At 38.0% G+C, this 27,040-nt stretch overlaps 1 protein-coding gene across 1 annotated transcript; it reads left to right on the top strand.

Moving 5' to 3' along the window:
- Positions 1-17,643: 17,643 nt before the first annotated feature.
- On the top strand, positions 17,644-24,999 carry LOC148871314 (transcription factor E2FA-like). The gene is made up of 14 exons (XM_088967223.1): positions 17,644-18,184; positions 21,444-21,633; positions 21,814-21,873; positions 22,094-22,179; positions 22,255-22,343; positions 22,467-22,521; positions 22,742-22,794; positions 22,878-22,928; positions 23,020-23,068; positions 23,190-23,255; positions 23,346-23,422; positions 23,615-23,843; positions 24,326-24,392; positions 24,524-24,999. The coding sequence occupies exons 1-14, from the start codon at positions 17,996-17,998 to the stop codon at positions 24,658-24,660; spliced, it is 1,398 nt and encodes a 465-aa protein (XP_088823349.1). The 5' UTR covers positions 17,644-17,995; the 3' UTR covers positions 24,661-24,999.
- The last annotated feature ends 2,041 nt before the right edge of the window (positions 25,000-27,040 follow it).

The raw sequence follows: 27,040 nt of genomic DNA, 5'->3' as shown, positions 1-27,040 counted from the left end.
TCTTTAAGTGAGAGGGCCAGGGCCTTTTCACCTATTGGGAGGAGATAGTTGTATTTAAACTCCTTGGAGGGAGGCTTCAGCCTTTCATGAGAAATTATGTCTTAGACAACCACACTCCTAGAGAGTCCTAAGAAAGTCCAAAGAGAGAAGACAAGAAGAATTCTCATGTAGAAAGAGGAAGAAAGAGAAGGAAACCCCACTCCCACGAGTAGGTGAAGGTAAGGCTTTTCTGCAAATATTTCCTGCAAATGCCTTCTATTTTCATATTGTGTATTCTTCTCCTCTTTTTCATTTAATTTGCAGATTTTACTTGTAAGACAAGAAGTAAAGGAAAAGAAACCATCTAAGGTGAGGTGCTTCTACTTGGTTTATTATGGTTCCTCTACCAAAGTAGGTTAGGGATCAAGTCATCTACAGCCTTGTTCACAGAGGCTTATTATGGCTCCATTCAAATGCATATGAAGAAAGGAGGGATAAAAATCATCAACAGGTCAGATATTCAATCTGATTGACTACAGCTCCCTTCCCATATGCAAAGTCCAGAAGATTGATGCCATCTACCATTCTATAATTAAAGTTTTGTTTCAATTGATTATAACTTATTGTGAAGAAGAAAGGAGTGAAAAAAAGAAAATTTTATACCAAAGGATGAGAGAGAAATATGATATTGTAAAATTTCTCAATTGTATTTTTTTTTTATTTCTCATTCTTGTAAGATTGGAACATATAAAGAAATGTAGACGGAAATTTCTTTTCAAGAATTCTTATTTTTCTTTTTTTATTTGATCTGTATGTTGATTTCTCCAAGCCATAATCAGAAAGATATTCCTGCTCCCTTCGGTCCCTTGCAAGATGTAATTAAGGGAAACCATCCATATGATTCCCTGAATGGAGTTTACCAAAAATAATAATACTAATAATCAATTCAATTGAGTGAATTATGTTGTATGAGAACTTTTTAAAATTTCCACACCAACATGTATCTTTCCATTTCTTCTATTCTCAACCCCTCAATAACCCGCATTTACCTCCCCTCCAATTCATCCCACCACCTTCCTCTACCCTATGACTCCCTCCTGACTCCATTAGTTCTTTTCTTCCAAATCTCTCTCTATGACACCTATTTTATCAATCTCCCCAAACAGGCACCCTTTTTTCTTGAACATGATAATGAGCCTTCCCAACAATTAAACCTGACACAGCAAAAATAAAGGGAAACTGCAAATGTTCATACAATTCTTAAACGCCACTTTGTTGTTGGGACTTACTCCAAAGAGCTCACTCCAGAGTCTCAAAAATCTTGTTAACATAAACTAATTAATGGTTTTCAAAACCTGCCCACCAAACCACTTGCTTGGTCCACCTCTAACCATCATCTCAACGTTCCAATAACTCGGTGGCTTTCCTTGTTTGATCAAAATTCACAACCAAACTTCTAATCACAACCTTATTCAACCTGCATGGGCATCTCAGGAATGATTAAATCTCAAGTCAAGGAAGGAATTGCAGCCTGGATCTGAAGTTTCACCACCCAAGCAAATGATAAGATAACCAAAACGGTTCTCCCAGAAATCTTCACAAAACACATTAGGCCAAATTCTACTATTGCACATTGCTTTAAAGTTTAAACCCAACAGAAGATTAGGAGATTCCACCTAGACTAGTATATTTCTCCAAATTTGACTCTAACAAACAACAGTTGTTAGGGCCCCTACCTCTTGCAGAAATCCAAAACATGTTCACACATAAAGCAAATTTGTCAAAGGAAATTTACATTCAAACTCCCCTCAATTATGTACTTGAAAACAAAAGAAGAAACAAAGAACAATCCCTCAAGAAAATCATCTAGACTCGAAATTTAATAAAGCGCAAGCAAGAAGTAAACAAAGAACATATATAAATGTGTGTTTCTTTTTCTACTTTTCTTTTCAATATGACGTAGATGACATGATGCAAAAGGTAAGACCCTAAGGCTCAGTTTGGAAGGAGTACAAATGCAAATTTGTAGAGTGCAAATACATACAAAATACAAGCTTTTACACTACAAATTTGCATTTGTACTCCTTCCAAACTGAGCCTAAGGCTGCGTTTGGAAAAGATGCAAATGGGTTGTAAATTCCATTTCAGGGTAAATTTGCACTCTGCTTTACTTTTGCCTGTGTTTGGCAACATTACATTTTATACATTGACAAATGGCAGATCAATGCATATTTACATTGATAATAAGATATAAAGTACATAATTAAAAAGAAGTAAATTTGCATTTAAGTAGGCTTTTGATAAAATAAAATAATATATATATATTCTTTATTGGAATTCATGTTTGCATCCCATTACAGCTAAAAGTCTGTTTGGTAAGAAGATAAATTTGTCAGTGCAAAACTAACCCAATTTTGCAATTTATATGAACCGTTTTACACTCTACATATTTGCATTCACACTTATTTGCATTGTTTCCAAATGCAGCCTAAGACGTAAAAAACAAGTACAAAATATCTTGTTGTTCTTTTATTCTCTGGCATGCTACACCACTCTTTGGCTATAGCAAATAAATCTTCCACTTTGGTTGTTCGGCCGCAATATTTTCTTTAAGAGAAGTGTGAGCCTCAGACCTCCTATCTAAATTAAAGACTCCAGTTTATTTTCAGAGCGAGAACTCTTGGCCTTGCCAAGTTTGTTGACAAATTGGTAGTTGGAAGTAGTTTTTTAGAGACCTCAACACTCCTTTTGTTTTTTGCTTTTTTGGATTTTTAGAATCATCAGTTTTGGCACCAACAGTAACATTCTTTGAAAGGCTGACGTAGAAATCTGTCATGTCACTCTTTTTGGTGACCTTGAAGAGAAAATGGACATGTAAGTCAAATAGTTCTAAATCATAATGAACAGAATAGTTATAGGGATATCAAATTGCAGAAGGTTGATAAATAATTCTGCAACAAAGAATAGAAGAATGATTCTCCTAATCTCTCGTGCTGTTGTTAATTGGTTTTCTTCCCTCTTTGGATACATTTGGTCTCCTCCTGACAGGTTGGAAGAATTGTCTTAACCTTTCTGTTTTTAGCTGTACTAAAACAAGGGGCAGGATCTTGCGGAGATGTATGAAAGCAGCAGTAATAAGGACAGTTTGGGAGGAAAGAAATTCAAGAATATTTGAAGAAAGAGTATGGAGAAAAGAAGCCTTGGTAGAAATCATAACCTTAAGAGTGGCACAATGGGCAAAAAGTTTGTAGCTGTTTTTAGACATTAAGGTTGAAGACTTCTTTAGGGCCTGGGTTGTTATTGCTGCTTCCTCTTCTAGAAGACAAACCTACTGAGATGTGGTCACCCCAATTATGTAGTTGGAAGAAACTTAATTTTGATGAGAGTTGTTTGGGTAACTTGGGCCCCTTAGGTGGGGGGGGTAATTAGGGGTGAGGAAGGAAACCGATGCCCGAGGTGGTGCACGAACTGAGGAAAGCAACCAAATAGTCATTGTTGGCAGGGCGGGGCCGAGGTACAAGGACGAGAATGCATTTCAAGACCTGCGATCAAGAAAGGAGAAGTCAGAGGCTCGAGGAGTTATCCTCGGGTAGATACTTCGATGCTCAAGTTAGTAGGAGGTGATGGTTGGTCAGGCCGAGCTACAGGGATGCTGGTCCGAGCAGAATAGCAGTATGGGTGTCAGAAGTGGCATCCCTTACCTTAAGCATGGAGTTCCTTTTTATAGCCAAAGATCCATGTCCTGGTCGGATTGGGCTTACGGGATTATCAAGATGAGGTTAGTCGCCAAGGTATTCGGGATAGAGTCCATTCCCTAGAGGAGTCGTCTTCCTTACTTCCTCTTTATCCATAGTTGTGCCCATCCGTGCGACGTATAGCTGATGTGGCTAAAAGAATAAGATGGGGGGCCACAATAATAGAGTAGCCCAGCCGAGCTATGCCGACGTGGCCAAGTGATGACTAGGCGGCCATGTGTCTCTCAAGACCAACTCAGCCATGACCCAAACAGAAACATTATAGCATTATGCTTCGGGCATACTGAATAGGGTGATGTGGCAATAGTAGAATTGTTAACTATAGTATATAGGGTCAAGAAGGCAACGGAGTTGGGCATTGATAGTCTAGTCATAGAGGGTGATTCGAGAACTATTGTAAAATGGCTAAAGAAATGGGAGGGGTGACATGGCACCTAAGGAATGATTTCAGGTAATTTAAATGGTTATTAAAGGACATGACAATTAGAGTTAAGTGGGTGAGAAGAACTACCAACAGCTTGGCAGATGGTCTAGCTAAGCAAGGGGTGCAAAGAGATCAATGGTAACATCTGGGTTGAGTAAGCTTTTCTATAGCTATGTTTTTTCTTTTTTCACAACATCTTGTATTCATGCATGTTTTTAATTAATGAAATCAATTCTGTGTTGCTAATAAAAAATTAAAAAAAAAATGAACGGAGGAGCAGTAGGAATAATTCCACTCTAAACCCTTTAGTTCAGGGCAATGCAACCAATGGGCAAGCATATTATACATTTGTAGTGCCTCCTTGTGCTTTTGAACTATGGCTCACACCTCTGGGTAGTGGATACCTCACATCACACCTCCACATTTTAAAACATTGGATAAAATTTATTGCTAAATTATTTTCCACTATGACACTTTTGCATAACATTTCCTTTTTTTATCTCCTAGCTTATTTGACATAAACAAATAGCTAAGCTATAAGATGAATCAAATTTTTTGTATCAAACATCATGTTGCGCAAAAAAAATTCAAATGGCACAAGAAAACAAAGCAAAAGCAAAGCAAGAGAAGAGAAGAAAAACATAGTGCACATAGTTTTACATGATTTGGCCTTTGGCCCTACGTCCACAAGTGATGGAGGAGCAAAAATCTACCAAAGAAAATTGTAATGGAAGGTACAAAGGTTGAGCGATTTCTCTCACACACAAAAAAACCCTAAATTCCAATACACCCAAAGCATTCATTCTCACAAATCTTCTATTCCTTAGGTGGCTTTACTAAGGCCTTGTTTGGCGCATCTTTCTTTGCAGGTTGTCAACTGTTTGGAAGCCCGACACCCGTGTTTTGGTCTTTTCCCGTTTGGTTGGGAGAAGATCTACCTGCCGAAATAAACACGAGAAACCCATTTTGGGTGAAATTTGGGAAGCTCCAATTTAAGCTTTCTGACTTTTTTTCATCTCGTCTTTGCACAGAAAGACGTGCCTCAAACCAAATGGTCTATGGGCTGCCAAGATCTTTATGTAAAAGCCCACTATGTCTTTTGGCTATTAGAGCTTCCAAAAGATATTTCAAAAAAGACTTGCCAGATAGCACCCAACTCTCAAGCTTGATGCTTATATAAAGATCCAATTTCCTCGTGCATGGCAGCCAATCACTCAACAAAATCAATGAAAAAATAACTTTCTCCTTTGTCTACCTCTAGGAACAATATATTATTCTTCCTGTAGTGTTTCTTCTACTTTAGTAAAAACAAGCACCTAAACTAATGAAGACTAAGAAGAGGGAAAAAACTTGCACTCTAAGAGAGTTGAACTACCAAACTCCAATTCCACCTTCATTACTAAACTTTGTACTTTATTTGCATCATAAGAAACAAATCCTTACTTAGATGAAGCATGTCAAACTCATCAAAAGCAATATCTCTATAAATTATAAAATTTGGTGAGTTGGGATTAGGACACCATAACTTATATCCCTTCACACCAAGTACATAGGGCTGTCAATAGGTCAAGTCTATTTTGGGACATGATGATCCTAGTCCCAAATTGATTATTAATCGGGACTAAATCACAAACCCAAAACTATCTCAGTTAATAGTTAGGTTTTTCAAGCCCAAACCCGACAGGTTTGATTATACTAGAAATTATATTTATTCATTTATGTAAATAACAACTTAAATTTTAAAATTTGAAACTATAGCCTTAAATAAAAATGATAGCAAAATACTATATTGTTTATATGTTAATAAATAAAATACTTTTAACTAATATTATTTTATTTATTATCCGTCAAAATTAACATTTCAAACATAAAATATGATAAAAATTATATGAAAATTAAGAAAATCATATATATTGAATCAAAACTTACCCAATTATTAATCAATACAAAATCATTGAATCAAAACCGACATATTCAGTTTGGTTCAGTTCGGTAATCAAGTAAAATGAACTCATTGTCAGCCCTACAAATACATATCCAAGAAAGATGCATTTCTTGGCCCTAGGTTCAAGCTTGCCATCATTAACATATGCATATGCAAGACAACAAAAAATTCACAAATTTAAATAATTAGCAAAGGTACTAGGCCATAAGTCTTCTACAGTCTTCCAGCAGGTCACTAGTTGAACCCTCTACGCCAACTTGGTATTTCGCCAAGTTGCTTATCAATCGACTTGCAGAGGTGGTTCCAAGGTGGCGCTAAGGTGGGCATGAAGTGTCCAAGGTGCTCCCAAGGTTTGCTTTTCGCATTGCTAAGGTGTCACTTGGTTGTTTTGAAGTGCCATGTGTTAACATGTCACCAGGGGGCCAAATCACCCATCATCAATTGCCCCCCATTCACAAGTTGAAGTCGGTTCGACGAAGGGAGTAATTCTTTATTTGTCTCCGATCGGTGATGGCTCGCCTGGTAAGTTTGCACCTCGCTCATTCTGCTCGCCCAATTTGGCTCAAGGGTGGGTCAGGGTGTGCGGCAAATTTTGAATTTAAAACTGGGCGTTCAAATTTCAAATTTGCCTAGGATCGGTGCAACCTTCTCAACTATCGATTTTTTGCCAACACCCCACAGCCGTTGGATTTCCAAATCCTCAGCTATAAATAAGGGGGCCCAGGATGGGGTCCCATATTTTTATGAGATTTTCTTGCAGGAGAGTGAGTTGAGAGATTGGAGGTGAAATCTGTTGTGAGGTTGTTGTCTGCTTGGCGAGTTAGGTCCTGGTTTAGGTGAGGTTGATTTCTTTCCCAAAGATCTAGTGAGTTCCTTTCCCTGCTTTTCTTTAATCATGTTGTCAAGCAAGTCCGAAGAGGGGTCCTCCCCTTCTGCTCAGGCCGAGGTAGGGTCTCCGATGCAAGATTGGCGAGGTTTCCACATAGGGGCCTCAACTTCCCATCAAGAGTCAGAGCCAACCTCCCAATTCCGTCCTACCGAGCTATGTGGGGAGTAGGTCATCGGTTTGTTTTCCACCTTTCAAATGCCGCATGATTACAACTATACCCTTCCCAATCAGGACCAATTTCCATGGAGTCATGACCAAGGTGAGGTTTGCGTTTTTGAGGAAGCGCTAATCACTGGCCTCCGGTTCCCTCTACATCCCTTTATTATGGAGGTGTTGTCCTACTATGGCATTTCTTTGGGGCAGTTTCATCCAAACTCTATTCAAACCCTTGTGGGGACAATCTCTAGCAACTACCACATGGACTTCCCTCTTAATATTGACATCTTCACGGGGTTGTGCCATTTCAAGAGGGTTTCCAATGAGCCCTATTGTTTTTATCTGAGCTACTACCAAGGGTGTAAGCTTCTGGAGGGTTTTCCCTCGATGGTGAGGGACTAGAAGGGCATGTACTTCTTCTTGCCTTGGGACAACGACTGGCCCATGGATACTACCTGATGAAGTAGGGCGAGGAAGGTTTCTAAAGTCAAGTTCGATGACAAGTTGAGCCTCATGGCCAAGCGCCTCGTCCGATGGTGGATGATGATGATAGATCAATTTTTGGCTGAGCCTATGCTTATCCAAGCCAGCTTCAGTCCCGTAGTTAGGTCCACCTTGTTGCTTAGAGTTCTTCCATTGATGATACACATGTATATTATTTTTTGTAGCTCATTTAACTTTTCTTCCTCTTATTTGTTTCTTTAGTGATGTTGAGTGCTACATCCCTTCTAGCTGCAACTAGGTGGGATTGCAAGAAGAAGAGAAGGGGGGTCGGGTCTACAGCTTGCTCATCAATGGAAGGCTCACCGGACAATGCCAAGGCAAATCCTACTATCTGTGTACCCGAGGTCGCTAACCTCGAAGGGGGTGGCGACCCTATGCTTGTTGAGCATGCTCAAGTCTTCTAAGAGCCAGCCACACCAACATCCCAAGTCACCCCTGACAAGCAACATGACATCGGTTCTTCACACTCTGAGGCACCACGATTCATTCCCAACATTGATGTTTCAATCGTCGATTGGCTAACTAACACTCAGGTAGCTTTGCGGATGGGGAAGGGAATCCTCCTTCCTAAAGACTCCAAGTACTACAATAGACTTGACCCTGCAGGTATGATCCTTAGCTTTAGCATTTTGCTTCCTTTTCATGTCAAGCCCACTAATCCTTCTTTTCTTCTTCTTTTTCTTTTTTTATTGTGTAGGCGAATTCAATGGATCAAGTCCTACTGAACCAGGTCACTGCGTCCAAGCATGAAAGGCACGAGATGCATGCTAACATAGAGGCCCTACATGCCTAGTTAGAGGGGGCTTGTCTGAGTGCTGAAGAGGCTCGTCATAGTGCAGAAGAGGACTGTAGATGTTGCATAGGCATGTAGCGCCAATTGGAGGTGGCCAAAGGGACCATTGCCAATCTCTTCAATGAGGTCTGGTCTAGGGAGCACCTACTAGAAGATAGGTAAACTAAACATACCAATGATATTCGTCATGTTGAGCTCATTATAGTCGTATGCTTTCGCATGCCGTTGGAGTATATTTTGGCACTCTCACCATTAGGTCAGTACCCGACAAGATAGCCATTCAGGTAGACAAGGAGCCTATAACTCTTGAAGAGGAGGATGGTGATGAAGCGGAGGATGATGGGACAAATGAGATCACTAATGAGTTAGAGTAGCTATTGGTGGGCGTCTCTTGTTTTTGTTATCCTTGAAATTTGTATTTTGAGCCTGCGCGCTCATTTTTCAAGTTACTGCTTTTGTTTTAGTTGGAATCTATCACATCCTTTTTTTTCAAGTAGTGGTGTAGTTTGTTTTCGTTTAGTCGATGAGAAGTTCTCGTTTCTTCCATGTTCATTGTCCCCTTTGTGCCTTTTATTTTTTTTGTTTTAAAAAATAGGATAAGTATAGAAATGCAAGCCGAAGTGCTGAGGTGCACATGGCATTTTCTCGACTCTATACGCATTCGAGCTGCATATCTTATCAGCTAAGTCGAAATGCTGCCGAGCTAGGTAGATGGGGACCAACTTGCATAGATCGGTCTACCTATTGCTAATGCGTCTCGAGGTCCGCTCGAGGGATCCTTAAAGCTGAAAGTGGTTTAACTTCCCCTTAGAGTTCAGTTTGACTAAGTCTCCAAAGCAGATGGTTATTCTGTAATGGCTTTTTTGCTCAATGCAACTTACATTCTATAAACGTTGTCGAGCTGCATATCTTATTCATTTTCATTTCTTGATCAAAATAACAAAATCAAGATAACTTAGTTGAAATTAGTAATAAAGCAAATATAAAGGATATGGAAGGGAAATAAAAGGTCGAAGAAACTTAAGAGTCTGATTGATTTGTTGGAGTAGTGGTTTGGAATCGGAATCAAGATAATTCATTCTGATTCCAATTGTTTGGTTGGGCAGAATTGGAATTCTATTATTGATGGAATGACATTGCCCCATTTGAGGGATGGCCATTTCCTCCCCCCTTTGCGAAGAATGAAATCCCCTTCAAACTGTTTCCAATTCTAATTCTGATTCATGTCTAAACCAAACAAGTTTTGTGAATACATCATTTGGTTTTTTATTCCAATTTCAATTGTGAACAAATAGACCCTAAGATTGTCAATGTTTTCAACCCACGGTCAAACCAATTGACCATAGATCCGGTCATGTTTATGGGTCTGTTTCACCCCTGAACCTTTGCTAATAAAACAATATTGACTTGGTTAATGATTTGGGGACCCAGTTGAACCACTGACCTATTTGACCAGGTCAGTCGGTCAAAGGTTAGACACTAATTTTTTATTTTTTCTATATTTCTTGCCATTTTTGTTGTATTGATAAATGTGTAACACAAAAAACATGTCCAACTTCGGGCTGCTCAGATCTTCATGCAAAAGTTCAATGCGTCTTTTGACTATTAGAGCTACAAAAAGATCTTCCCAAAAAGACATGCCAAACGGGCCTAAGTAAGCATGAATTTGCCTTTGATTTTTTTTCTTTGTCTTAAAATTTAAATTATTATAATGATAACTTGGACATTTGATGCCATGACAAATACAATATCCTAACTTACTAATCATTAATATGAGCTAGGCACATGATAATTTATGCTTTAAGGTTGTTGTTGTTTTGATAGAAATAAGAAAGAAATAGAAAGTTGAGGGGAAGTTGAATTGCACAAGGCTCCTTAGTTTGTGTTTGGTAAGAGTTCCAACAACAACCTGGTGTAAATATCCATCCCCTTAATTAGTCTGGCTTTTCTTTATTTGTTTGCACAATAGGTTTAGTTTGGGAAGATTACAAAAACAAATACGTATGGTACAAATACAAGGTTTTTCATTATACATATTTGCAATATTCTTTCCAAATTGAGGGTGTTGCTTCCATTTTCAGTTTGAAATTTGAAGTTGAATCATGTTCATGCTTCTTGCAAATAGAGAAATTATGAAAAGCCTTAAACCATTAGAGGCCAAGGATCCAGGATATATATATATATATATAAATATATATATATATAGTGAGGTGTTCAAATCATCATCGTAGATCTTTAAACATTTGGATAGAATTTTTTTGGGCAAAAAATTAGACCAAGTATTTGCATACATCGATCTATCAAAAAGGTGGTTTTATATATATACTTTGATCTGTGACCGATTTATATTTTCTAGTCAATATGTCAGAAATCTGGTTGTTGCATGTTTAGATCATATATTGTCATATTGGGACATTCATTATTGCTTTTTCTTTTCATATTCTTCTCAGTTTCATCTCATTCACTCACTTCTTTTAATTTGGATTGTTAGGAATTCTAAGGTTAAGACCTCAACATCATGAGATGGTTATAAGATCTATCGATCCAATTTGTCAATATCTCCACTTGTTGAACAGAGAGACACTACCTTGTTTTATTCTTTATCCACATCTTATGGCCATGGAAAATCATCCATTTTCCCCTCTAATTTAATTCTCGCTAATATATATAATTGGGTTGTTAATTGTTGTAGTTACAACACCAAAGATATATTACTCCAAGGGTGCTTTAATTTCATTGTCCAGTCTCTACTAGCAATTGACCTCAAGCCCTTGTCTAGCTAATTCTTCTCGAATTTTGATGTTTTTGTGGCCCAAGAGTCACAAAGCTTCTAGGTAAAGATAGTGGTAGGAATGAAAAGAACTAATAGACTCCACTGGTGCATTGATGAAGGGAGAGCGATGAGTAATTATTTAGGACAGTGAAGCAATTCTTCTTCTCTGGTATAAAGATAAGGTGTTTGTGAGTGATAATCAATCGCCAACTAAAGGAGCTTACAATGAAGGCTTGCTTAATGCATAGCTTACCCATCTTCAATTTCAATGGCATGATCTAGTTCCCTTCCATCAAACGAACAACACCAAATTTGCATTCACATTTGCACACATCACAACCAAACAGTCAAACACACCACTAGAATTTATTAATGTCAAACTGAATAGGTTTTGCATTCATCCTCTATTCATACCAAATACAACCTTAGACTCATTTTGTTTGTAGTGAGAATTTCATTTGTATTAATGTAAATACATGGGGATGCAAATGATTTGATAACCTTGTCTCTTTATCCCAAAAAAAAAAAAAAGAAGATTTGACCTTAATGTATTTGTTTGTGGCTTAATGAGAATAAAATTATGTGGTCACCACCTTATATAAAAAAGAGGGGTATTTGTTTTGGAGTGAGGTAAAATGCAAAATTATGTGCGAGAGAAATGATGTAGGAGGAAGATAGTGTAAATTTTTCATGAGTTGTTGGGATGCAAATTTTGCACTGCAGTAAAGCAAATGAGACAAAAGGTACAAATTTTGTAAGTTTGTAGTGTAAATCCTAGTAATGAATAAATGAATGCAAAACTGAACCAAATGCTAAATTTGTATCTAGAAATTTGCACAACCTTAAGAATTTCCCTTAACTCTATATTTTTCTCTCATTTTCTATCAAAGCAAATATGTTGCCAAGGTAACCTAACCCAAGAGGGGGGAGAATTGGGTTCTACAAGGTTTTCCTCCCCAACAAAAGCCCTTTAAAACATCAATGATTGTGTGTGCAGTGTGACAATGATATTACAATGTATAGAATGAATATTAATGAACAAGTAAAAAAATAATTATAAAAAAACTAAGAACACACATGGATTTATAAAGGGTTGGCCAATGTTCTCGTTTTAACCAATTGCTAAGACCCTTTGGCCAAACGACTGGCCATAGCACACAACCTTCATTAAGGTTATACACTCGGATTAGACGTCGGCCCAAGGCATATGATTCTTTGAAAGTCATATGCCTAGTTGCCTTTTTGACCAAGGCAAGAATTCCTGGGATCTCGACCATTGTTAATGAGTGGTCTACGACACCTTCCTCAACCTCAAAGACCCTCAAAAGAAGTAAGTCTTTGTGAAGGCCAAAGAGCGGATATCAGCCCTTTACTTAACACAAAATACGATAACAACACACTAAGCAAATAATACTACTCCATCAAGGCAAAAGCATTCCGTGACCTCAGCCATGTACCATTTGTTGGGCTTTGGCCACACGTCAGTTCAGTCTCTAAGTCCCTAAGAAAGAACACGTCGTGTCAGCTAGGGCAATCATCCCCATCCCTTTTCACTAAGGCAGAGGGTCTCGAGACCTTGGCAACAAGAGTTGGCCTTGACTTAAAACCTTAAGTTGAAATGCCTTCGCGAGTGGCTAAGTTAGGAGTTACAAGTTTCTTACAAAATCTGCCACTTCGGGGGAGGCATCGTCCACTTGCATGAGAGAAAAGAAAAATAGGAAGAAAAAAGAAGCAAAATGTTTTTGGCAAGAAACTCAACACTTTTGCTAAAAAAAATATATTGTATTTTCATTCAAATTACCTTTACAAAAAGAGGCCTCTAATTTGGGAGGTCGAGACCATTACAACACACACACACACACACACACACAAGTCTATGAAGAAGGGAGCCTTGGCCCTTGTCAAGCATCCTCATTTGGCCTCAATATCAACATGCTCATTGGTCATCACCTCCTGCTGTGTGGGTTGTTGAGCGTCGTCCTAGCCCTCGACCGCCCGTTGGTTCTGGATGCGAGGACCTAGCTAGCTAACGTTGAAGTCTATCAAGAATGCTAGCACTTGAGCACAAGTATCCTCGATCCCCTCTAAATAGGAAGTGGCGTTGAACATGGCCAAATCATCCTTGTGTGCCTCTGAGGCCTTGTACTCATCCACAGTCTGAGTGGATGCCTCCTGAAGCTCCTACTCCGCCTCGTCTAGTGAGGCCCTGGCAGCCCTCAGCTCCTCCCTCTTGGCTGCCACGTTGGATTTGATCTTCTTGCAGTGCTCGTGTTCACTATGAGCCATTTCAGTAGCAGCCTCTCAGCCTGCCCGCTCCTCGACCAGTAGGCAATTCAGCTATTTGATCTCCTCTTGCGACCTCTGTAGCTGTTGTATCACCACTTCCATATTGTCACAGAGGCTGACAATGCAAGAAGATGTCTGTGAAGGTGTAAAGAACTACATCAGTTAGAAAAATCTAAGGCAAAAATCATGCCATGAAGGAAGGTCCAACCCTACCTCGGCTAGCTTCTTGAGCATCGTTTCTTGGACGGCTTGGAGGGAGACCTAGGTCCGCGACTGACAGTCTCCAGTAGGAAGCATGCTAGTGATCAACGCGTGACCGGTGCCGACATTGCTCAAAGAGTCCCCCTCTTTAATGTTCCAGTTTGGGCGGAACACACAGCGCACTGCCAATGGAATATTATCATGCGGGTCCAAGGAGTGAAGCCTCAACTATTGAGACCCCTCGACAACACCTTCGGATTGATGTTCCTTGACATTGACCTTTTTCTCCCTTAGATCTTGGGGGACCTCGGCCAGCTGCTTTGGCTTGGCTGCCTTTCTCTTCTTGGCCTTGGTATTCCCTTTTGGCCGAGGTGGATCCCTCCCGTTCGACTTTTGCGATATCCGCTCGGCTGAACCCTTCCTAGACTTTGCCACTACTGCTTGCAGCAACCTCTCCTTCAAGCCACCGTCCATCTCTGCAAGCAAGAAGAACAACTGATGTTAGAAGAACGATAATAAATGTTGAATAAGTGACACAACTAGATGATAGCAAGAGTGCCCATACCAAGGGGGGGGGGGGCAGGACTAAGGCCAACCAACACCAAGGCGTCCTCCTCCACTAAGGGCCCAACATGAATCATCCCAGTCAGCCGAATCTGATTCATCATGGCCGACTCCTCTTTGCTACTGTACAGCTTGATCCTCTCGATCAGCGAGTTTGGTGTTCTCTAGCCAGACTAAAAGGGCCAACCTTGGTGGCAACTAGTGAAGAAGAACTTCTTCCAGTTATGGATGGACGACGGGTTGTCCCCTACCCTATCCCGTCAGTTCTGGAAGTACTACAAACCTTTCTCGTCAGGATGCTTCCTCAATGTAAACAAACCCTAGAAGACGTTCAGGTTTGCAGACACATTTTGGAGGCGGGCCATCACCAACACGACTACTATGGTCTTAATGGCGTTCGAAGCAACCTAGCTAAGGGTAATCCTATAGTAGTTAAGGAAATATGGGATGAGGGGAGGCAAAGGTAAACAGAGGCCGAAGTGGACAGACACTTCCCCCTCGGGGGGCTACCACAGCCGGTCACTGACATAAGGGACTCTAACCCTATAGCCCCCAGGATATGGTACATTTTGGATAGAGCCCTCACTTTCTTTGTGTTGAGATCACTATCAAAATCAGAGCGGGGGTAATGCGTTAGTGTCGCACCCTCTTGGAGTCACTACTGTCACTCCCACTACTAGCCAAGTTGGAAGGAGAATTGCTAGGGCCACTTCAAGGTAAAGATTTAGATTACTATTTTTGGCTATTAAAGACTAAGCTTTGAGCTCTCGTTTCTTGTTTGGTCCAACCCCTTTTTAATCACTCGACTAAATTGACCGTTAGAGTCTTCACCCCTAGGATAACACTTGGGGCCTCTGATGTGTATTCTTCTTCTATTTACAGATTGGACCTATTGACCTCAAACACTAGGAAAATTATGTTATTGCCCTCAGCTCCATATTTTGCAGCAACACAGTTCCTCTTTGTTTTTTTCTTGTAAATTTTCACTTTCTTTCTCAAGTGCCATAGAAATTGGTTTTAAATGTTTTCCTTGACTTCACTTTCCTCATGAGGTGCCGAGATAATCACTTTCAGCATATCTCACTCTTAATAGTTTTTATTTTTTTTTATTTGAATAAAATAGCTTTTATTTTTTTGTTCCTTTTTGAGTTGATTTCCCTATTAATGTTTCGTTGTTATTAGTTTACTTTCTTGATTTTTTTGTTATTATTATTGTTATTTTGTCTCTCATTGCAATTTTCTAAAATTCTTAATGTCATTGCAATTTTTTGTTTTAATTTGTATTAATTCACCTTATTTCATTAAATCGAGAGTGCAAAATTATAATTCCACTCTTACTGTTACCCATTAATGTTTTCTTATTAATAGTACAATTTGTTGGATTTCTTTTTGACTATTATTATTATTATTTTTTTTTTGTCATTGAAAATTTTGTAATTTTATTGGTGTTATTTCAATTTTTACTCGGGTGTCAAAATCAGTCTACTCCATCTGTAAATCGATATGTATTGGCCAGGCTTAGTCTTGATGAACTAGTATGTGCCCTTCGACAACTTTCTGCACTTTGTTCTCACTCTCTCTCTTGTTTTTTTTTTTCTTTATTCATCGTAGACAGATGGCTTTTGAAAATGTCTCTCTTGTCTTCTCTTGAGTTATGTTTGATTTGAAAGATAAAAAATAGGGGAAAAAAAGGAAAAGATAGGTTTTCATACATTTTCCTAAGGTTGTATTTGGTTGCAATACAAATAAATTTGTATTGATGCAAAACTATGACGGTGCAAATGATTCAAGTGTAAATTCTATCTTATTTTTATTTTAAATTTTAGCTTATTTTGTTTGATTACAATGTAAATGAAATAAATTAAGACATAAAGTAGAATAAAATAAAATACAAAATAAAATTTACATTTTTTTTCATTTGCACTCTCATGCATTTATTGCACTACAACCAAACACAGCCTAAGCTTTCCTTCAATCCAATACCCTTGACAAACCAGCAAACTATTTGAACCTAGCTAGTCAAGTCATATGGGCGGTGAACAAACACAATGGGCTTTATAGAGCAAAAGTGACCTTAACGATTTAAAGTGATTATTGTACTTCTGATATTTTTTTTAAGGAGAAATACGGATTTGTCCAAAGCAGATTTTTGATTTAAGCTATAAAGCTATAAACATTCAAAAGGACCACAACCTAGAAGTCTTGATGCGCATGGATTCTTTGAAAGAGCAAATATGTGTGTGTTGATATTAGGGATGTAAATCGGGCAGATTGAGCTGGGTTTATGGTCCATCGAAGCCCAACCATAAGATTTGGGCTTGAAGAGATTTGGGGCTTAGGTACATTATACTCTTTGTTTTTAATGTTTCTTTTTTTTCTTGTATTACAATTTGAATATAATTATAAACCCATTTTGCTCTTTTTAATGGTCTTTAGTTGAGGTTAGCATTGCCCCTGCCCCCACTAATAGAGTGATTATGCCAAATGATATATTAAACTAGTCCGTGGGCCAATCTATTACAAGATCGAGATTTACGCAAAGAAGAGGATAACTCAGAATTCAGGGATTTAATTATTGTGATTAAAATTAACAACCCACTTAATCCACACCTATGGTTGGATATTGGATGTTTATTTTAGTTGCACTTCATCACAATCACTTTTCCATTTAGATTTGCCAAAATGATTATATAATATGGAGGCCCATTTACAATAATTTTCTACTAACAAACTTCCTTCCACGGTCCACCTCTACCTATGGGTCACCAACAAAGATCTATTGTACCAAAATTCCCCACATGCTCTCAATCATGCACCATGTAGAAAATCAAATGGGCTGAAGGTCACTAATACCCTAAAAGGTAGGGCCCACTTGGATTCTACTCCAAACAAGGCCCATCTTCTTCATTCATGTCCCCCTACGTGGGCCCTACATAAACACCAAAATGCACCCAACTTTGTCGTTGATCCGTCGTACCGTAGCATGCCACGTCACCAACAAAGAAAGCAAACAAAAAACCCACCAAGGCGGCATGGCCCAAGCAGATTTCTCATAAGTGGGCTTCGGTTGTGCTGTCAGTTGTGTTCAGCGAGTAGACTGTAGGACTGTCTGTGGGAGTAAGAGTAACATAACAAAATGCGCGCCAAAAGATCGCGAGTTGTGTGTACGAACAAAAGGCGCGCTTCGCCGCTTCGAACCATTTTATTTTTTATTAATAATTAAAAATAATATGCAAAAAACAGAAAAAAAGAAAAAATAACACGATCAGACCGTCAGATTATCCCAATCGTACGTGCGTATCATATTCCGAATCTTTCTTTTTTGTTATTTTATTTTATTATTTATATGTATATTTTTCTATGTGCTTCCCTCCATATCTATCCGAACTAAATTCCCTCCTTCCCTCGTTTTCTTCTCTCCCCGCTTTTTTAACCTTCTCTCTCTTTCTCTCTCTCCCTCTCCCTCTCTAGTCTCTCCGCTCTTCTTCTCTCTTCCCCCCAAAATCTCAGATCCCATTCTCCCCCCTCTTTTCCTCTCTAAGGCCTCCAATTTCCACCCCAATTTCCATCATTCCTCTTCTTTCGATCATCTAAGACTCGAGGAGACCTCTTGATCAAGCCTCTCGAGATCGGCGTTGAATAACGAAGTCCAGAGAGGGTTTGATCGATTCCTTCTTCAAGCAATCGGTAAGATTTCATTTTTCGGGACTTCGTTAGTGGTATTTCATGTCTGGCGCCCGAGCTTCAAATCGCTCGGCGCAGCCGTCGGGGCAGATCCTGCAACCTCTGAAGCGACACCTTCCGTTCTCGTCGACGAAGCCGCCGTTCGTTCCTCCAGATGATTATCATCGGTTCTCCCGTGAGAGTCGTAAAGTTGTTGATGAAGAGGCCGATGCTATTGTTGTTAAATCTCCGGTGAGTTGGCTTGCATAGTTTGTGGTTGCGGTTTTTCTTCTTGGCTTCCACCTATGTTCTAAATTTCTGTTTGAAGAGAATTCTACTGAGATCGGCTTCTGTCAATGCTTGTAGTTAGTTCGTATTTTTCATATTCTTTGATATTGCAAACTATTATTGTTTCTTCCTGGTTTTATTTCACGAGGTTTAAGCTTATGTTTTTTTCTTTATTGGGAGTTTCTGTGTCACATTTCTTCTGTATAACACACTTAGAGGGAAGTTAGGTAGTTGGGTTTTATTGAATCCTTTGCTGTTGAGCTTATTCCTGGCGCAATTTGTTATTTGTGTACTCTTCATCTATCCCCGAATGTTTGTTGTCTTGTTCACAGCGGCTTTGCTTTGATAGTTTGATTGGTTTTAGTTTTGCTTCTCTACACTCGAGCTATGCTTTTTTTTTTTTCTTTTTAATTTTTTATCGTAAGGCTATGATGGTGATTGGGATCTAAGGAACAGCAATTGATGTTTGTACTGCGGGAAAACTTGGGCGTTAAGGTTTTTATTAGCATGCACTCTGGCGAGTTTCCACTTTTCTTGATTGAACATGTTGGTTTGAGATGTGGAATGAGGGAGGAGAAGAATTATGTTTCAGTGCTTTTAGCTGTTTATGCTACTCGATTTATTGTTCTGGAGTTTGGATTAAGTTTATAGTAGTTTATTTGGAGTGCAAGTTTATTTATTTATGCATGTTTTTTCTTTTCAGTCAATAGTTATCTACTTCTACCTGATCGCAATGTTTTGTTCATTAATGCTTCTTGTCCTTCTATTTTGAGATAAAAGCCCTGGAGAAATGGGCTTCTGTGCGGATATATTTGGCAGTGCACCATGTAGACTCCTAGGATTTGGGAAGATATTCGTGCCAGACCTTTCTTGGAGGTCTTGGTGACAAGTACTTTTAAACTCTTACTCTTCACATAATTGTGATACGGCAAGTAATGAGTATGAATCGTATTGAAAAAGAAGAATATAATACACAAATTTGGGGACATAATTACCAAATATTCAAGTGGTCTTCATTTGCACTTTTAGTAATAAGGGTTTCAAACTAGCATACTCCTATCCCTTAATATGGATTTGGCTGATAGTATGTCGTAGTAGAGATAAATCATATAAATTAGCAATGACACTGGTTAGTGTCTATGGAATTTGGTCACTTCCCTTTACTGACCTAATTACATTCAAATAATGATCTCTAAAGGCAATTGGAAGTTGCATTCTGAGATTTAGAGTGTTGGTATCATTGAAGTTTAGCATTCACTGAAATATGTACTCCAAAAAACTTGTGAAAGCTTTGAGAATTACACCCTATGTATTCTTGCAAGACCCTAATTTCCTTTGACATGGACTTCTATGCCTTTGAGGTCCATTCCTGAATTTAGTTTGCAACAAGGCTTCATCATTTCTGAACTTCTAGTACCCTTATTGGTATCGAGGTTGTTGGTTTGATTTGGTTAATTATTATTAAAACTTATGTTGCAACTCATGTTTGAGATGACAATTACTTGTTATTGATCATGTGGAATGATTCCTATATTGTTCTTGAGGTTATGCCATGTCCATGTTCCTATGTAATTGGTTGAACATTTAGATGCTATTGAAAATGGTGTCAATAACTTGGGGATTGTGTGAAACCCCTTTTTAAGTACAACTTGGACCTCCTCCTTACTCCTATAGTTTTCTATTATTATCTTCTGCAATTTTGAAGAATGAGATCCTCTATGTTGTAAATCATGTTTGACATGCCATGTGATTGTTGTTGTTGATTATGTGGAATGATTCCCCTGTTGTTCTTGTGGTTGTCATAATGTTAATATTCCTCTCTGATCAGTCAAACATTTTGATGCAAAGGAATTATAGCTAGATGAATGGTGCCAATAACTAATGGAGCAGCAGTAACTAGCAGTGTTTTGGTGTGTCAGAGATCATCACATGTTACATGTTTTTCTAGCTAGGCTTCATATGCTGATGTGGTCCTCTAATGTGTTTAAAAGTGTGTTGATCGTAATTGGTTCCTCTAGTATAGCTTTCTAGGAACTTGACAGATTGCTTTATTATGGAGTGTTGGTCTTCTCTATGTGCTGAAGTGAATCACTGGTTCTGAATACAACAATTTAGTTGTATTGTGGCAAAGTAAACCTTGAGATCTATGAGCAAACAGTATAGTTGTATATAAGAAAGCATACCTTTAGATCAATCAGCAGAGATGAACTCCCATTCATATATTTGATATGCATCATGCTATGGAGTATGTTTATGCATACTTGTGTCTGGATTTGCTTGTGGCATCTGGGTGCACAAGATGATAGTGTGCTGTACATATTGCATGGATTTGCATGTTTTGGTTCAGGTGATTCTCAAGTCTCAATCACTAACAGATGGGAAGCTGAAAGGTTCTTCAGTGTAGAAGTATTGCCTAAATGAATCTTGGTACGCATTTGTATTTTAGTTGGCCCTTCCATGATTATCTCTCTTGTTATTTTAGTTATATCCAAATTATCTCCAAGCCTTCATTTTCCAAAATCCCCACCGTCATGGGCACTCTCCATGATTGATAAACCTTTGCCTCCACTATTTTTGGAGCCCTCTGTACCAATTCTTTAAAAGTTGGCAAAGACACTTCCTATCTAAAAGTCTTGCTATGTAAATTTCTGGTTTATTATGGCCAGAATGATAGTTGGGGCAACGATCTTCTTCATTAGGCATTCTTGTATTTATATTGCAAGACTAGGCCCATTGTATTTACATCTATATTTGGCAGAAACTATCTCAATGGTCTCACTATTGCTCATAATATGCTGTTACATTCAAATTAACTTTTTTTTTTTTGAAAAGCTGACTTAAACACAACACATTGATAAGTTTGCTTTGGAGTTTAGATATTTCTTTGGAGGTGTACTACTGTAGCTCATTATTTTTATAATGGACACTAGTATGTCAAGCTAGCATATGTGTCCTTACTAAATATTGTGAATCCGTCATTTGAAGCGTGGATAGGATACCTTCGATTATTCCTTTTAGTTGAATAGTCATGTTTTAATATTCCCCTCTAATGGAACAAGAAATAATAATCAAAACTTGAGTGCACATTTTACAATTGTGCTTCATTTCAGTTATTTCATCATAAAATGGTATGCCTATGAACATATTGCAATTTAGTGATGCAGATAATCTGTTTCCTCAAATTGTTTATTAAAATTCTGCAAACATAATTGTTGATTCTCAGCCTCTGAAGCGGAAGAGTGAAACAGAAGATTGTGAAGGCTTCAATGAGTGGACTACCAGTCCTGGATACACTGAAGTGGTTAACAGCCCCCTTCGTACACCAGTATCAGGAAAAGGGGGCAGGGTATACAGCAAGTCAAAGGTTCCAAAGCATAGCAAATCAGGGCCTCAAACCCCTGTGCCAAATGCAGGTGAGAAGTGTCTCCACAATGGTTTGTTTTGGCATTAATTTTCACTGTGGTTTTTCTCTTCAGCCCTTGCTTCCATCTCCTCCACCACTGACACCCAAAGGCAAAAAGTTTAGCAAAGATCAATAAAAAATTTAGCAAAATTGGTATTTTTAATACATATTTGTGATGTTTAATTTGCAGGTTCACCAACTGGAAATACTCTTACTCCAGTTGGTACTTGTCGTTATGACAGCTCTCTAGGTAAGTTAATTAGTGGTTGCCTTTTGGACGTTTTGTCCCTGCTCTACTATTTCTTTTCATTTTTATCTTTTTTACTTGTTTTTTCTCTCCTTTTCTTTTGATCAATAATAAGTTTATTTACAATCAGTTGCTTGCTTTTTGCATCATTAAGTGGCTTATATAGGCTTCATACTTGAAAGCAAGGAATACATGCTAATAATGTACTTCAACTCTCTTTTAGGTCTCTTAACAAAAAAGTTCATCAATTTGATCAAGCATGCAGAAGATGGTATCCTTGACTTGAACAAAGCTGCTGACACTTTGGAGGTTTGCATTTCACCTCTTAATCAATTTGTCATATATGCCATAATGCTGACAGTTGAAGGTTTCCTGTTGTTATAGGTACAGAAAAGGCGAATATATGACATAACAAATGTCCTGGAAGGAATTGGACTCATAGAGAAGAAGCTTAAGAACAGAATACGTTGGAAGTATGGAGCTTGCTATTTTACATTCATTAGGACTTGGATGTCTTTTTCTTTGCTTTACATATATTCTTCTATTTCTGTACACGAGCCATGGGGAATTCATTTGAGGATTGATTGGTTGATTAGGGGACTTGATGTCTCAAGGCCAGGAGAAGAAGATGATGATGCCACAATGTTACAGGTATGCACATAAGCTGATATTGTTCTATAGACATGCACACTTGGATGGCTTGCGCTACCATGCCTTCATATTTTTCTGTTTGTTGGATATATCAGTTTGCATTGGATTCAAGAAATACTGAATCCTCCACAAATGCTACAGTAACCATGATTTGATTCTAAAAGAAGTTTCTGTTTTCTCCAAGAAGAAAGAGACTTTATGTTCTGATTTTCTTCTGCAGGCAGAAGTTGAAAACCTTTCCATGGAGGAGCAGAGACTAGATGATCGCATAAGGTTGTATTTTTAGTCAGTTGTTATGATAGATCGATGTCTCCCTTCCAGCCATTGGGTTGTGCTGATACTTCAATTTGTTGCAGAGAAATGCAGGAAAGGCTGAGGGACCTAAGTGAGGATGAGAACAATCAAAAGTAGAAAATCTTTACCTCTTACCTCAGCAAGATTTATTATTGATGGGAGTAAATCATTGTACTCATTGACATATATCTTCAAAATGGCTAGGTGGTTGTTTGTGACAGAAGAAGATATCAAGGGTCTACCCTGTTTCCAGGTTGGTTTCTTTTCTGTTGCATTGATATTGGCTGGTGGAAATGTAGTCATATAAATCCTTTGATGTGCTTGGTTAGACAGTATTTTAACCTTTTTATTTATTTATTCTTATTTTATGGCAGAATGAGACTCTGATAGCAATTAAAGCTCCACATGGCACCACTTTAGAAGTCCCAGATCCTGATGAGGTTGGTTGAGAGTGCTGAAAATACAGAGAAAAAAAGTTGATTTTATATTTTGCATTTCCTGTTTCTGATGCACAATTCACATTCTCATAGGCTGTTGACTATCCACAAAGAAGATACAGAATTGTCCTCAGAAGCACCATGGGTCCCATTGATGTTTACCTTGTCAGGTACTGCTACTTTCTTTCTTCAATTTTTTTAAAGACTAGTCTATGCTGGTTATTGTTTTGCTGTATTTGTACATTTTGGAATGTCTTGTATCTACAAAAAAGACTTGGCAAAAAAAACAAAAGGGAATTAGATATAGTGGAAGATTCATGTGTAATATTGTTTCCTGAATGTTTTCTTGTTTTTACTTCTAGTCAATTTGAGAAGTTTGAGGAGATGAATAGTATTGAAGCACCTCCAAGCCTCCCACTTGCATCAAGTTCAGGATCTTCTGAGAATCCAGCAGTGGCGATGGTCACTGAAGATTGCCAGGGGAAGGAGATGGAATTGCAAGGACATGACGATCATAGAATGTATTCAGATCCAAATGCCTCACAGGACTTTGTGGGTGGGATAATGAAGATTGTTCCTTCAGACGTTGATGTAAGTCCATCCAAGATGTGGCTGCTATCTTCTTTTCTATGAAAATTGTGTTTTATTGCAAACAGAAGTAACAATTTCCTTTTTTAGCAAGTTAATGTTATTTTACAGTAATTTTGCATGAGAAACTTGGCATTCCTTTCATGATACGATAGAAACTGGCAAAAGATTCATCAGAAAAGAAAAAAAAAGGCACTGGCATAAGATTGTCATTTATATGATTTGCAGAAGCTTATTATGTCTTAGAACACCTATATTATGTTAATATTTCTTACTAAGAACTAAAAGTTGGGGGTTATTCATAAGGTGTTTGCTAATAATGGTCATATTGGTAAATATCTGCTGTCTTCTTTTAGTCTTATTATTTTGCTGATAACTCATCTCAAGGGATGGAGTGGAATTATCAAGTAATATTTGATTAATATTTTTTTTTGATGAATGGTAATATTCGATTAATATTAGATGGTTCTTGTTTTATTATGCAGAGTGATGCAGATTATTGGCTTCTTTCGGATGCTGGGGTTAGCATCACAGATATGTGGAAGACAGAACGTATCCTTTTCTTAGGAATCTTGGTTCTTTTTGTATTTTTTTCCCTTGATAATCACTGCTACTAATTATTTCATCCACTTCTCTTTATCCCATAATGTGGGGCTATTACTGAATTCCCTGACTCGGACAAGCTGGAGTGGAATGGGATGGGATGGATGCACTTCATACTGACGAGTTTGTGATGACCGATATTGGCACACCACGGCCACAAACTCCACCATCTGATGTTATAGAAGTGCCACCATCTTCTAACTCTATCAGAAGGTGAATGGTGGATAAAATCAAGAAACCAAGGTCTGTACTTTATCAGAATCTCTCATGCCTGCCCATTTTCCTCATCTTTTACCAATTCAATCCTGCAGTTTTGGGAATGGCGAAACAGGATTCGTGTAGCTGAATCCATATAGTTGGGATAAGGCTTAGTTGATGATGGTGAGCCCAGCAGTTTGGGATATACTGATTGTCAAAGCTTTATCCTTGTCTACTATATGTTTCCCAATATAAGAAGCTTTGGGGGTAGTAAGATGGAAAATAGCTGGTCCAATGTACAGTATATTTGATCATGTGATTCGGTAAGGAATAAAGTTGAAATATTTGTTGTTCCAAACTCCTCTCTAGACGTTCACGGTCATCTCTCTTGCATAATTTCATTGTTTTGATGATTTCGTTTCTGTTGATGCTGGTAAGAGGAAATGACCAGTGGCAATCATCCAGATGTTTCAATCACGAATTCATCCTGCTGGTGTGGAGCGCTTGTATGATGCATTTGCTGCTAATGGTAATTGGTAAAGAACAAGAGTTGTATGATTGGACTTTACTGGGCTCCAAGTATCATTACCGCAGATGTAGCGTTCCTAGTTGAGATATGAGATTAGACAGCGTAGAGGAAATTTTCTAGGCTAAAAGCTCGCCAGAGTAGACGATTTATGGACAAAAAGGTTGCCAGATGAGATTATCGTAACCATATGGTATACTATAAACTATAGGGTCAGTTATTAGGACACCCCCTACAGTTTATGGGCCAAAAGCTTAAGATTATCGTAACCATATGGTATATTATAAATTATAGGGTCATTTATTAGAATACCTTACAGTTTCATGGATTTACTCAAACCTATCCTATACTTTTCATTCAATAAAACATTTTTGTAATTTGTAACTCATTTACTTCATCAATCTTTTACTAAAAATTGTTTGTTTTACCATCCGAAAATGGTGACATGATTGCCCAAACTGTATGAAAAATTCTAGAGGGCATGGGCCCATTATTATCTCCAAAATTGCCCTTTATATTTCTTTATACAGAATAAAATTGAACAAATAAAGCCAAATAAAGTGGTTTCTCATGTCTTATGAGAGGAGTAAATGTCATTTTCATTTTTATTTTATTTGTAATAAATTTATTTAAATGTATGTTAGGGTCAAAATTGTCAATTTTCATTCTTATCTAATGGAAACTTGATTAAGTAAATTGATTGTAAATTTTAGGGGGTGTTTTAGTAAAACACAAAATGTAAGGTAGGTCTTAATAAATGCATGAAACTATATGGAGTGTTTTGATAAAAACATAGAAATAGAAATATGGAGATATTCTAAATGCACGTGTAAAAGACTGTACAAACTGTGTAAGCATCCTTGTGAGCACTGAAGCCCATCTCTGAATGAATATGCCATTATTCTGTATATGTACGAGCAGCGGATCAGCCTCCTAATCTACCATCAGTCTATTAAAAGATTCATGCTTATTTGGTTCTTGAACACGAGACTATTCTATTCTTTCTTTATTAGTTTACAGTTTGCTATTCTATTCTTGAATTGCTTGGCCAGGGAATTCTTAAATCTAAATGCTGTCAACTCATGCATGATACATTTGTAATGTTGTACAAAGTCTCGACTTTCTGATCCAAGTCCAATGCTCATTCATATTTGTTTCGAAGGTCAGCATTTGATCTCTCCCCTTATTGGGTTCCAAAATATCAGACCTCAATTACTGATAAATAAGATATAATCACCTAATATTATTCTTAATTAATTACTTATTGGTATAAACACATAACAAACGTACTCTTATTGAACATGTCAGAAATGTCAAGCTATTGGAACCGCAAGAAATTTTGGAAGAGCAATTTTAAGAAATGTATAGTGGTTAGAATATAGTGGAATGGTTAAGATATGACATGGTTGTGAAATTCACGTTAGTTATACAAAATTAAATACGGTATAAACATATAACCTAGCAATTCAAACAGATAATTATTATCATTATCATCTAAGCCTTTATCTCAATTGTGGGGTTGGTTACATGAATTGTTGGAGGGAGCTTCAAAATTTTAAGAATCTCTCTTCTCCTTCTTTTGTTTTTGTTTTTTCCTCTTCCTACTATTGAGTATATGGGAAGATTTTTTGTCTTACATTGTTTGGGAAATGAGTGGAAGTATAGTATATTTATAATTTTGTTCTCTCTATGGGTAGGGGCCCATAAGAGGAGAGAACTATAGATATTCCATGCATATGAGGGGGGGGGGGGTTGGGGGTTCTTTTCACATGCGCATTGGGACGGGTCGGGTTGGGGTGCATGTGCGTGTGCGTCAAATCAGTGTTTTGTTTTGATCGAATTAAATCTTTTCAATTTAAAACGTGTCTATTTA

Source organism: Nelumbo lutea, chromosome 2 (genome assembly GCF_056320005.1).
Source record: "Nelumbo lutea isolate HS-2025 chromosome 2, American lotus-T2T, whole genome shotgun sequence".
NCBI classification, from domain to species: domain Eukaryota; kingdom Viridiplantae; phylum Streptophyta; class Magnoliopsida; order Proteales; family Nelumbonaceae; genus Nelumbo; species Nelumbo lutea.
This window is presented reverse-complemented; position numbering and strand designations above follow the sequence as displayed.

Bases quoted from the DNA above. Each gene is read 5' to 3' on its own strand.
- LOC148871314 (XM_088967223.1), top strand. From the start codon at position 17,996: ATGTCTGGCGCCCGAGCTTCAAATCGCTCGGCGCAGCCGTCGGGGCAG. The intron at 22,344-22,466 runs GTATGGAGCTTG...TTGGTTGATTAG, and splicing joins AAGAACAGAATACGTTGGAA to GGGACTTGATGTCTCAAGGC. The intron at 23,423-23,614 runs GTACTGCTACTT...TTTTACTTCTAG, and splicing joins ATTGATGTTTACCTTGTCAG to TCAATTTGAGAAGTTTGAGG.